Genomic DNA, 12,325 nt, shown 5'->3' with positions numbered 1-12,325 from the left:
AAAGTTAATACAATTCATCCTAAGAATAAAATGAACCTCAATTTAATGACTTTTCATCCACTAGTTGTAGAAATCAGAAATGGAGGACTGGCATTGACGCACATAAAGACTTGCTGCTGCTTGCTTGGCTTCAAATCTTTGGCAGGTGCTGTGTCTGTTTGCTCATGTCTGCAGTAAGTTTATGTTTATCATATCACAGGAGGCTGTTTGTGTGTCTGCGTGCAGTGGCACTCGTCTGTGTGACTCAGACTAATCCTATTAGAGCATTCTCCCCCCCCCCGCCACCACCTCTATATTTACTTCACCCCTCTCTCTGAGATTAACCAGGTACTTTCTGCAAGTGCTTCTGCAGATCAATAGCCACTTCTCTACAGCAGGACCTGCTGGGGTTTACTAGAACCAAGCTCAACTCAAACTATTGACTTTCCAGTTCATTTCCTTGATCCTGGCTATCAAATCACCTTGTAACAAGATGAAGAAGAATCCTTATTAGGTGGTAAAAGGGTGGCATGGATAATTGGTGAGACACTAACTAGCACTGTTTAGTTGTGAAGGGGCGTTCAGAGATTCGGAGGCCTCCCTTTATGTTCATATAAAACATGTCTCTGTTTTTCCTCAGTCTTTCTTTCCTCCACTTGACCTGTCTTTCCATCCCCTGCAATCCAATTTGTCTTCTTTCTTCATCTGTCCTTCCACCCTTCCTTCTTCGCTTTAAGTAATAAGATTGCTACTGTTTTAGAGCCTACAGTGCCTATACACACACACACGCACACACACACACACACACACACACACACACACACACACACACAGAGGAGCAACCTCTACTGCTGAATTACAGCACTGCCACACCTCCAGCTATCTGTAATCTCCCACAGTAGATCAGAGAGTGCAGGGTAAAGAAATTACAGAGAAGAGGGTGAAGAGGCAGTGAAAGGTGTCACTAAAATAACCAACTTCACAGGATTTAAGGAAGAAAGAATAAAATCAAAGACAGAATACAATGGCTTAAAGGGGAGGAGAAACTCTGGATATAATTATTTTCTCGTGGGAGTCGAGGAGTTTCAAGGTGAGGTAAATTACTTGTGGTATATTCAGCTGCCACAGCACGTACAAAGATTGATGGCCTATTAAATTAGCAACTAAGAAAACAAGGCAGTGTTGCTAGTATGAATCAGGTGTGATCGATCGGCTTGAAAAAGTGAATTGGATGATTGTAAGATAACTTTTCCAAATGTAGAATTTAAGATGTGACCTTTCCGAGTCTTACAGCAAGTTCTTTTTTTCAGGTAAGGTCCAATGCTACTCAATTTCAAACATATTTCACCTACACTGGGTTTGGACATTTCAGTCTAGAGTTGTAGTCTCAGATAGATCTGGCACAGCTCAGGGCAAGAGCCAAATCTAATTTGTGAGGTTATCGCTGTCAATTTTTAAGCCTGAAGCAACTGCTGTGACAGTGAAATACAGACTGGGTAAGACAGATAAAAAACCTTTCTGAACCATTAGGCCTGAACTTTATTTCTAAATTTCAAATTCATTGCCTCTGTTTTTTTTTCTGAGATATATGTCTGCTCTTGGAAAACACTGTCTCATAAATGACTCCTTACTCCTGGCTGGGCTCCAGTGTTGTGTTTAGATTATGATTATTTTGGTCAAACATTGACTGGAGGAAGTGAACATGTGTAAGTCACTGAGCAGCACCAACTGAAGGACACTTATATATAGTGGTGATTACATAAGTGAGCCTTTTTTTAAATAGTTTGCTTTTTTATTTCTTCAGTCAATTAAATTGCTGTATTTCATCAGGATAACAGTAGGTTCTGGCAACAAAAAATACTATGTAACAGGAAAAAATATCTTTTGATCAAGATCACTAGTGTCCATATTTCAGTGTTTAAACACCTGCAGACCTGAGACAAGACCTTTGTATGTGGAAAATCAAGTTACTCAGACTGAATGTTGATCTTTTGACCTGAGTCTGGATGTTTTTTTAAAGCTTGTCTATAATTCATTTAGAGCTGCTGTCAGAGCAACAAGCCCTTAACCCAAACCTGCAAAAGTGCAGACTTATTGAATGTTTGCCAGATCTAGATCAGATATGGCTCTTTAACATATATATATATATATATATATATATATATATCACTATGATAAGTGAAGTACTCTCTGAAAGTCTACTAGAAGATGTGAATGCAGCATTACGAACAATCCCCACTGTGACCATCACCGAGACCAACAAGCTGATATACACCACGGCAACAGTGATCCTTGAGATGCTTGGCCACAAAATACACACCACCACCAAGGAGCAGTACCCTGCCTGGAGAAGGAGGTTAGAGGCAAAAATAAGGGCAACACGGAGAGAAGTCAGCCAACTATCAGAACTGCAGAGAAGGGGGATGAAGCTGGGTAAGAAATACAGCAGGCTGTCCATACCAGAGGCCCTGGAGACTGCCAAACAACGACTCACAGCCCTGGCCACACGCCTGAAGAGGTACACCAGAGAAATAGAAGCACGGAGAATAAACAGGATGTTCTCCACCGAACCATCCAAAGTGTACTCTCAGTGGGGGGGCAGTAACACGAGGGCAGACCCACCAAGGCTGGAGACTGAACAATACTGGAAAAACATATGGGAGAGGGAGGCATCACATAACACCAATGCCCAGTGGCTGGCAGACCTGAGAGCAGACCGCAGCAACCTCCCTGAACAGGAACCAGTAACCATCGCAAGGCAGATATCTGAGAAAGGGTCTCCAACATGAAGAACTGGACAGCACCGGGGCCTGACATGATCCACACCTACTGGCTAAAGAAGCTAACTGCCCTCCATGAACGCCTGGCAGCTCAAATGAACCAGCTGCTAATGGATGGGACTCACCCAGAGTGGCTAACTGAAGGCAGGACAGTCCTGATCCTGAAGGACCCCCAAAAGGGAGCAGTCCCATCCAACTACCGTCCGATAACCTGCCTCTGCACAACATGGAAGCTCCTGTCGGGCATCATAGCGGCTAAGATGAGTAGGCACATGGCTACATCTACCACTACGGCTTTCTTCTGTTATTTGTCCACCACTACTATGTCCGGTTGGTTAGCCATCACCTGTTTGTCGGTCTGTATCTGGAAGTCCCACAGGATCTTAGCTCGGTCATTCTCCCTCACCTTTGGAGGTATGTCCAATTTTGACCTTGGGACCTCCAGCCCATACTCGGCACAGATGTTCCTGTACACTATGCCGGCCACTTCGTTATGGTGTTCCATGTATGCTCTGCCTGCTAGCATCTTACGACCTGCTGTTATGTGCTGGATTGTCTCAGGGGCATCTTTGCACAGCCTGCACCTGGGGTCCTACCTGGTGTGGTAGATCCCGGCCTCTATCCATCTTGTGCTCAGGGCCTGCTCTTGTGCCGCTACGATCAGTGCCTCTGTGCTGTCTTTCAGTCCAGCTTTTTCCAGCCACTGGTAGGACTTTTCGATATCAGCCACTTCTTGTATCTGTCGGTGGTACATGCCGTGCAGGGGTTTGTCCTGCCATGATGGTTCTCACTCTTCATCCTCTGCATCGGGCTTCTGTTGCCTGAGATATTCACTAAGTATTCCATCGCTTGGGGCCATCTTCCTGATGTACTCATGGATCTTGGCCATTTCATCTTGGATGGTGGCTCTGACGCTCACCAGTCCTCGGCCTCCTTCCTTCCTCTTAGCGTACAGTCTCAGGATGCTGGATTTGGGGTGAAGTCCTCCATGCATTGTGAGGAGCTTCCTTGTCTTGACATCAGTGGCTTTTATGTCCTCTTTTGGCCAGCTTATTATGCCAGCGGGGTATCTGATGACCGGCAGGGCGTAGGTGTTGATGGCTTGGACCTTGTTCTTCCCATTTAGCTGACTTCTTAGGACTTGCCTTACTCTCTGTAGGTATTTGGCTGTGGCTGCTTAACTTGCGGCTTCTTCTTGGTTCCCATTTGCCTGTGGGATTCCAAGGTACTTGTAGTTCCCCTCAACATCCACTATGCTGCCTTCTGGGAGTTGAACTCCTTCAGTCCTGACAACTTTCCCTCTCTTTGTTATCATTCGACCACACTTGTCCAGTCCGAATGACATTCCAATGTCGTTGCTGTATATCCTGGTGGTATGGATCAGTGAGTCGATGTCTTGTTCAGTCCTGGCGTACAGCTTGATGTCATCCATGTACAGGAGGTGGCTGATGGTTGCCCCATTTCACAGTCGGTATCCAAAGCCCGTCTTAGCGATGATCTGGCTGAGGGGGTTCAGGCCTATGCAGAACAGCAGCGGGGACAGAGCATCTCCTTGGTAGATGCCGCACTTGATGGAGACTGATCAAAAAAGCCAATTGGACCCATGCTCTATTTTCCATGCTGTTGCCGTGGCGATGCCTGAGCGCCACCATTGCTTTCCAATTGGAGTTTTAGACTTAAAGATGCACATGCTGTAGAGATGCTTGTCAAATTTTAATCACTTACACTCCCCACAAGCCTGAACCCACTTGATCAAACAAAGTCACAACAGGCGCTGTGGCGCCCCCTTTGTAATAACTTGCAAATTTGCATGGAGAGCCAAACATTTACTTTGTCAGAACTGTACCTAATTTGGCAGAAAAATCTTTCAGGGCATCCTGATCAAAACAGCCAATTGGACCCATGCTCTATTTTCCACGCTGTTGCCTTGGTGATGACAGAAAGCCACCATTGTTTTCCAATGGGAGATCTGTACTGAAGGATGAAATTACATGGAAAGCCAAAATTAGGTTTGTCAGAACTGTACCAAACTTGCCTTAAAAATCCTTTAGGGCATCCCAATCAAAAAACCCAATTGGACCCATGCTCTATCTTCCACACTGTTGCTGTGACGATGACCGAGAGCCACCATTCCATTTCATTGACAGATGCATACTGGAAGATGAAATTGCTGAATAAATACCTGCTGCTGCTGCCATCTTGCATTTCTGTGTGTCTGTGTGTGTGTCTGTATGTGCCTGTATGACTGTGGCCTCAGAAATGCGCCCTCTCCGGGTCCGAATTCTGCTCTCATTTAAAAGTCTCCCAGTGACGTGACTGGAACCATGGTTTGATCTTGGTATTGAATAAATCTTGTGGTTTTATGAGAGACAAGACTCTTTTCACTGTGATGGTGTGAAAAATGGGTCTTTTCGGTCCGAACTGTGGCCTCTGGAGTGATTTACAAATCCCCCACCTCAGCTTTACTAGTCCTGTCGAATGAACATTTAGGACAAAAAATGTGTAGGTTTGCTGGTCTGCATGTGTCCACGGATGTGTGCAATGATGTGTGTGGCTGAATATATTTGTTAATCTCTTAATATGTGTGTCTGTGTTTACAACTGCTGCTCTGGTTACCAAGGAAATGTAAAGTGTTTCACTGTCTGTCTCTTAAACGCACTTTAATCTGAAAAAATCCCACACCTCAGCTTCCCAGCTCTGAATCCTGCTGTCATTTGAAGGGCTCCCGGTGAAGCGGATCGCTGGGGGAGGCAGCTTGCTTGAGGTGAGGGCCCTTCATCGCCGCTTGTGACTATATTTTGCATTACAGTCCATTATAGCGGACCTCAGCAGTAGACCAACATCATTCAAACACATGCACTAGTAATTTAACAGTGGTTGAAGTGCAGAAACTTTGTTTAGTATTAATTTAGTGCAAAATAACAATGGCAATGTACAGGAACATGTACGGGATGAGGCTTCTGTACATGAATCAGTTGCTGCAGTGCATGCTGGGAGGGTCATATCTATCTCATGTAACTAGAATCACATGATCAGTCTATCAAACAAATAGCGATCAATCAGTATAGCGTCATCCATGTTCAACTATTTAATCCTCAAGCTGCCTTCAAAGAACCAAATTAGCAGGATGAGGTTGTTTTACCCTGAATTCATTTGCTTATATTTGAAAAGCCCCTTGAAGTCCCTCTTTTTCCAGGTACTGGCACCATAATAACTGGACTCTTACAGACCATTTTTAAACACATGGAAGACCTGCATCTGTAAGGGAATTCAATGGAAGAAAAATGATGACTAACAATTATGGCATCAGTCACTAAGCAATTTTTCTCTAGACTCTAGACTATTTTGCACCAGTGTACGGGAATTATATACAGAGATACATTCAGTCATGTACATAAAACACCTGTTGCAGCAGTGATTGAATTCAGTCTTATGGAAAGAGTTGTTATTCTGACTGACTACTGTATCTGCTGAACTGAAAATCGTGTGTTTAATGTAAATAGAAGTTCTTTGTTCAGGATGAATATTTCTACATACTGTATAAGTGATAGCAGTCTGAATGTAATGCTCAGTATGTCGGATCTGAACCTAGATTCTCTAAGCTTTAGGTCCTAAAAGCATACTTTTATCATTTCATTGCTTCTTGTGGTTTTGTTATAGTCATGAATATTTAATTGAGAGAATTACCAAAGGGGCTAATAAACCAAAATACAAGCCAGCTACACTATGTTTTCCCAATTTGGAAGAAAAGAAATCCATTCTCCTGCTGCTACAAAGCTATTCCTGTTTTTGTTCCCTAATGCATATATAGATCACAGCTTTATCCAGCCACTTCACACTCATTATCTTAGTGTTCCTGAAAGTCATTCTGGGAAATATAGGAAATCACTAGTTACTGTAAAGTTCAACTCCCAGGGATGTACTGAAATTACATCCAGCAGTGTGAGGGTGTCATTTTCCTTTGGGGACAGACGGCATGTGTACCAGCAATGAACTGCACTTCACAGTAAAAGTGACACATGACACTGCAGTGCTTATGTAAACAAATACTTAACCAATCTTTCTCTACAGAGGGCCTTTCCCATTCGATCATGGTGGACCTGTTTCTTAACCGAGTTTTGGTAGAGAACAACTGGGACCAGGATGAACTCAACACAGAGCGTGAGATCACTGGGATCCTCGAAAACCGTATCCTGATGCTCTTCTTTGCAACAGCTGAGTGTGAAAAGTGCCAGCAGTTTGTACCAGTTCTGAATGAATTTTTTAAGAGACTGAAAGATCCGGCGTACATCGAATACCCCAAACTGCTCGCACTCATCTACATCAGGTCTCCAGCTTTCCGTCTCTTTATCTCTTTGATGCAGGATTGTGATTGCATAAATTCACATTTATACTGTGTCATCATTCATAAGATTTCTCTTTCTATCTTCTCTCTGCAGCTTGGACCAGTCAGAGGAGCAGCAAGAAAGACTGCTCAAAGAACTGCACAAAAAAGTTTTGTTTTTGCCCTTCGAGGACCCATACAGGAAGTAGGTGGAATGAGAGAGAAAAGTCTGGTTTTGGTGTTTTTGGGTAAATATGTGTGAATGCGTGATTTAAAGATACATTGTTGTACTGTTCCTTTTTTTCAGGGAACTTCAGACCATGTTTGAGGTGAAGGATGTTCCAACAGTAGTGGTCATTCGTCCTGACTGCTCTGTCCTCTCTCCAAACGCTGTGCCAGAAATCTGTCATTTTGGCTCTGACTGTTTCTGTAACTGGCAGGAATCGGCTGAGCTCATTGAGAGGAGTTTCATGCTTAACGAGGAGTTTGAAAACCTAAATCTACGCAGTGCCACTGACCCTGTGAGGAGACTCAAGTACAAGGCAGAGGATGACAAGAGGAAAAAGAGGTGGTGGAAGTTATGGGAGAAGGGCAAAGGTGAAAATGAAGACCAGGAAGAAGAAGATGAAGCTTGGAATGCAAATAAAAAGGAAGGAGATAAAGGAACATGGAGGAGGAGATGAAGTGAAAGGGTGAAAAATGAAAAAGGGAAAATCCTTCTGTGTTTCATAAATATTTCACTCTTGGTTATTGATACTGCAACCTCTTCACAGGCTCTTTAAGAGACATTTCTCTGCCTGAAATGGCATGTACAGTAAAAAAGGTTATGTAGTTACTGTGCCTCCCTGCACCAACCTTTGGAAGGAATGAAATGATATTGTGTTACTCTATTTTATTAATTATGGTACTATCATGTTTCTGCTTCTACATGTTGTATTTGTCTTGTCATCATTATTGCTATTATTATGTCAGAAATATGATGCAGTCTAGTCGTGTCACTGACTGAAGTTAACTAAGAATGAAAAGGTTTTAAAGCATATTTTCAATATACTGACAAATCCAACTGTGTAGCTTTAAGGATTAATAGCCTTTTTTTGCTCATTATCTGACTATGTATTTCATATCATATCCAGTTCATTCCCAGCAACATCACGTAGCTGAATGTCTTGCAGCTAGAGACCCACATATTTCTCTCGGGAGCTTGTGGAGACCTAAATGAGCATGAATATTGGACTTTAATTCAGCCAGTGAACAGAAGCATAACTCCAAATGGATGATAAAGCTCCATATATGCTGGATGTACAAGCAGACAACATTTGACCCTAATATGCTGTTTGTTGTTATGTATTTTCCATTTTCGTGTTTTCATGCTCCAAAGTGGCCAAAAAATTTAATTTTTGCAGCTTTAAGCTAAATTTAGGCACTGGTGCCTGCGGGTGTTTTATAATTTGAATGCATATTTTATCAAGCACTGCATACATGTTATTTATTTTTGACATTATTTTTCCATTCTTTGTTAATTGTGAATGCATTTTTAGATTTTTATTTTGATATTAAATAATCAAATACTTAGTTGTTTAATTCTCAGTCCTGTTATATCACAAACTGTCTCCATGTCACTGCTTATGGTCCCATTGTGCTGCTCCATGCAGAGTGAATCAAACTATCACTAACCAGATACTCCCTGTGGTTCTGCACCTCCATTAGCCACTGAATAATAAAGGTCTCAGCGTAGCTCACTTCATTAAGGGCTTTTTATTTTTGAAGCACATCTCTCATTCTGTAATTTCTATGGTTTCCATTTACACAGCCACACTCGCTCAGTCACTACCTTCATATGAACACAATGACTGTGAGCACTTCATAAGCCTTGTTCCTCTGTCACCTTGTCTTTCAATCCCTCCCTTGCAGACAGAGGAGGAGAGGTGGAGTGTTGGAGGACACAAAGGAAGAGGAAAGGAGCAACTACCGTCGTCAAGATGAAGAAGACAGTCAATGAGTAATACAAACCAACAGGCTGTGAACTGCTTCAAATGCAACTGAGAAAGAGCTGAAAAGAAAATATACATGTATAAGTATAAGGCTGTTTTCATTTGGGATTTGCTGCCTCAAGGGGAGATAATGATTGTTAGAGGTAAGCAACTATGAGGATGATCCGATTTAACAGCAAGCAAGATTATAAGTGTGGTAGGTATGACTGAGTGGAAAAATACACTCTAATTTATAAACCAGTCATCTGTAAGAAAAACCTTTTTCAAATTTCATGACTTTTTCCTATATTCACGTCTCTGTTATGGTTCTTAGTCCATGCTTTCTTCATGTTTGATAATGACATCCATGCATATAAATCCTCACAACCTACTATGTCTTATTTCCCTTTGTTATTTACCATGTTGTATATATGTTTTGTAAAGGTGTCCTTGTTAAACACATGTATATAACTTGTTTTGTATCTTCCTTTAGCCTCGTAAGCCTCTGTTGTCACTGCCACACTTCATCATGGTGGACCTGTTCATTGACCGGGTCCTGCTGAAGAACAACAAAGACCAGGATGAGCTGGACACAGAACGCGAACTTGTCATGTGCCTGCAGAATCGCATCCTAATGCTCTTCTTTGCATCTGCGGAGTGTGAGAGCTGCCAGCACTTTGCTCCCACACTCAGGGACTTTTTTAAACGACTCACTGATGAATTCTATGTGGATCGCTCTGCTCAGCTTGTTCTCCTGTATATTAGGTACAGCACACAAACACAGTACATAATTATACCTTAGCAATTACAATTATCCATGTTTATTTCCTAACCCTAAAATGTGATGCAGACAATTAAACTTCTATACCTGCTAACCCAAGCTGAGCAGGTTGTGTGCATACTGTATGTGTACCTACAGTAAATATGTAGCCTTGTACTGTATATTGATCCAGTTGTATCCCTTGGAATAGATTAGGACCAGTAAAATACCAGATGAGATGATCTTCATAGTTCTTTCTTTTTCAGTTATTGTCATCCATGTATTCCTTTTTAGTGAATGTCAAATGTCCAAACAAAAATAGACTGACATTTGAATGTATTTTCTAGACTTTAAGTTTATCTCTCCAGCTCTGTTTTGCAGCCAAGTAATTTTATTTTCCATAATTTTTCTCAGCTTGGACCAGTCAGAGGAACAGCATGAAAGCTTCCTCAAAGAGCTGCCTAAGAAGTGCCTGTTCCTGGCCTACGAGGACCCCTACAGGAGGTGCGTGACACTGCGCAGATAGGTGTTTGCACAACCTGCTGGTGGTTGATTGTAATATAAGTAGTAGCTCTGTGTCAATATATGTGCCAGTGTGTGTGTGTGTGTGTGTGTGTGTGTGTCCACAGAGAACTGGAGGCCATGTTTAATGTGGAGGATCTGCCCACAGTGGTTGTGCTGCGTCCCGACTGCTCCATCCTCATCCCTAATGCAGTGCAGGAGATACTCCGCCTCGGCCCAGACTGCTACCGCAACTGGCAGGAAGCAGCAGAGCTCATTGACAGGAACTTCATGATCAGTGAGGACTTTGAGGAGAAGTCCATGCGTAGCTTCAGTGACCCTGTAAGAAGACTCAAGTACAAGGTGGAGGATGAGAAGAAGAAAAAGAAGAAGAAAACATGTAGCGTGTGGGGTGAAGGTGGAGATGAAGACGCAAAGGTGGACAGAAGAGTGGATGGAAAAGATGAAGGAGGAGGAGGGTCACCATGGTGATGAAACCCTAAAACAACTGGACAAGCCTGTGAATTTCCCCCAAAATCGCTATGATTAGTAATTCAAAGCTGTGTCACAACATTTTCTATCAGTGCTGCCAATGTTAGTTTTTTTTAGACAAACAAAATCCTTTTCACATCTGATTGTCAGAAAATACTGAAGCTTCTCACTATATTTGTTTAGATATGTCAAACTAATGTTACTGTCACAGGCTTTAGTTTTCCACTTTTAGGCAGCAGCTGTGGTCCTGTTGTAAACATAGCTCCAGTGTAAATAGGTGTGGAAAAGCCAACAACCAATAAAAAGGGATGTAAAACACTATCTAAATGAATACTGAATGCTGCTAACCAACACTGACCTCATCTTAAAATTGGCTGCCTCTAAATTCTTTGACTGCTGCCAAGAATACAGACAAGCCAAGATTAGGTCTGAGCCAAATCTTAACATTATGGCTTCCTTTATTACACACAGGAGATAATTCTAACCATTTCTGCACTTTCAACGACACAGCTCTGTAATGCAAATTTTTTCACATGATATTTTGCACCATCCAATCAAAACACACCATGCATAATCTGAAATCAATGAATTATTTAGCAGCATTAAAACAGTTTTCTTAGTGAATGTTGAGCGTTGAGTGTTTATGAAGTCTAACTGCACTTTATAAACTACAGGAGAAGCAATCAGACCTATTCAAAGGGAGCCAAGTGAAATGATGGAGAAACTGGCTTTTCTACATAATCAGTGATTTCCTTTGACTGTGACTCATCTTCTTTCACTCTGAAGACTGTTTAGCTTTTGCACACTTCCTTATACATGTAAACTGCACTGAGGATGCTTTTATGTGATCAGTCAGGATCTTCATTTGGAAAAGTTCCTGACTAGAGGAAGATGGAAGGTTTTATTCCTTTTTCTATCTTTTGAGTGACCTGAGCCTTAACCATAGTCTCCCATTACCCCTGAAATGTGAGTACAAACAGCAACGGAAATCTTCTTTACACTGCAGGATGATGACAGGAGTAAATGGGGCGAAATGCATCCATGGAGACACATGATGAAGCTAGAGTGTCATCAAGGTGTGACTGGTTGATTGGTAGGTTCGGTGTGTTTTGTAATAGTGACACGAGGATTCATGGCTAAACAGCCAGTATTATAGACACACTGACAAACAGGCCACATCTTCTGTCAGAGTGGCTCTGAAACATTGCATGTGCTTGCTGGCTGTGCACTGTGCACCACAGGCTACACAGAACACACCATAGCTTCCCTTTCTTCATAGTGGAGCTATAGAGTAACTCTAAACCTAAATCAGACCTGTAAAAAGACACAGAGGACTAAATAAATGTGAACCACTGTTTATTCCGTATTCCTTCCCTTTTGCCTACACAGCAGCTTACTGCTGCTCACTCAGACAAACCTTGATAATATACTCGACCGCCCCCCCACCTCCCCCGAACCCCCCCCAGCGCCTCCCACTCCTCTGCACACGTACACACGCGTCCACATAAACACACACGTT

At 42.4% G+C, this 12,325-nt stretch overlaps 2 protein-coding genes across 3 annotated transcripts; both read left to right on the top strand.

Moving 5' to 3' along the window:
* Nucleotides 1-107: 107 nt before the first annotated feature.
* On the top strand, nt 108-8,456 carry LOC113128220 (nucleoredoxin-like protein 1). 2 transcript variants are annotated; one of them, XM_026303387.1, is made up of 5 exons: nt 108-1,069; nt 5,447-5,523; nt 6,831-7,086; nt 7,199-7,288; nt 7,391-8,456. In XM_026303387.1, exons 3-5 carry the CDS (start codon nt 6,851-6,853, stop codon nt 7,764-7,766), a joined length of 702 nt encoding a protein of 233 aa, XP_026159172.1. In that variant the 5' UTR covers nt 108-1,069; nt 5,447-5,523; nt 6,831-6,850; the 3' UTR covers nt 7,767-8,456. The 2 variants fall into 2 exon arrangements, with proteins under 2 accessions (XP_026159172.1, XP_026159171.1); XM_026303386.1 differs by lacking the exons at nt 108-1,069; nt 5,447-5,523 and having other exon boundaries at nt 6,317-7,086.
* A 1,126-nt stretch (nt 8,457-9,582) lies between these two features.
* nxnl1 (nucleoredoxin like 1) lies at nt 9,583-10,806 on the top strand. Its single transcript, XM_026303184.1, has 3 exons — nt 9,583-9,818; nt 10,228-10,317; nt 10,443-10,806. Exons 1-3 carry the CDS (start codon nt 9,583-9,585, stop codon nt 10,804-10,806), a joined length of 690 nt encoding a protein of 229 aa, XP_026158969.1.
* Nucleotides 10,807-12,325: the final 1,519 nt, after the last annotated feature.

This window comes from Mastacembelus armatus, chromosome 1 (assembly GCF_900324485.2).
Source record: "Mastacembelus armatus chromosome 1, fMasArm1.2, whole genome shotgun sequence".
NCBI classification, from domain to species: Eukaryota; Metazoa; Chordata; class Actinopteri; order Synbranchiformes; family Mastacembelidae; genus Mastacembelus; species Mastacembelus armatus.
Note: the sequence above shows the minus strand (reverse complement) of the source record. Positions and strands in the feature narration are given on the sequence as shown.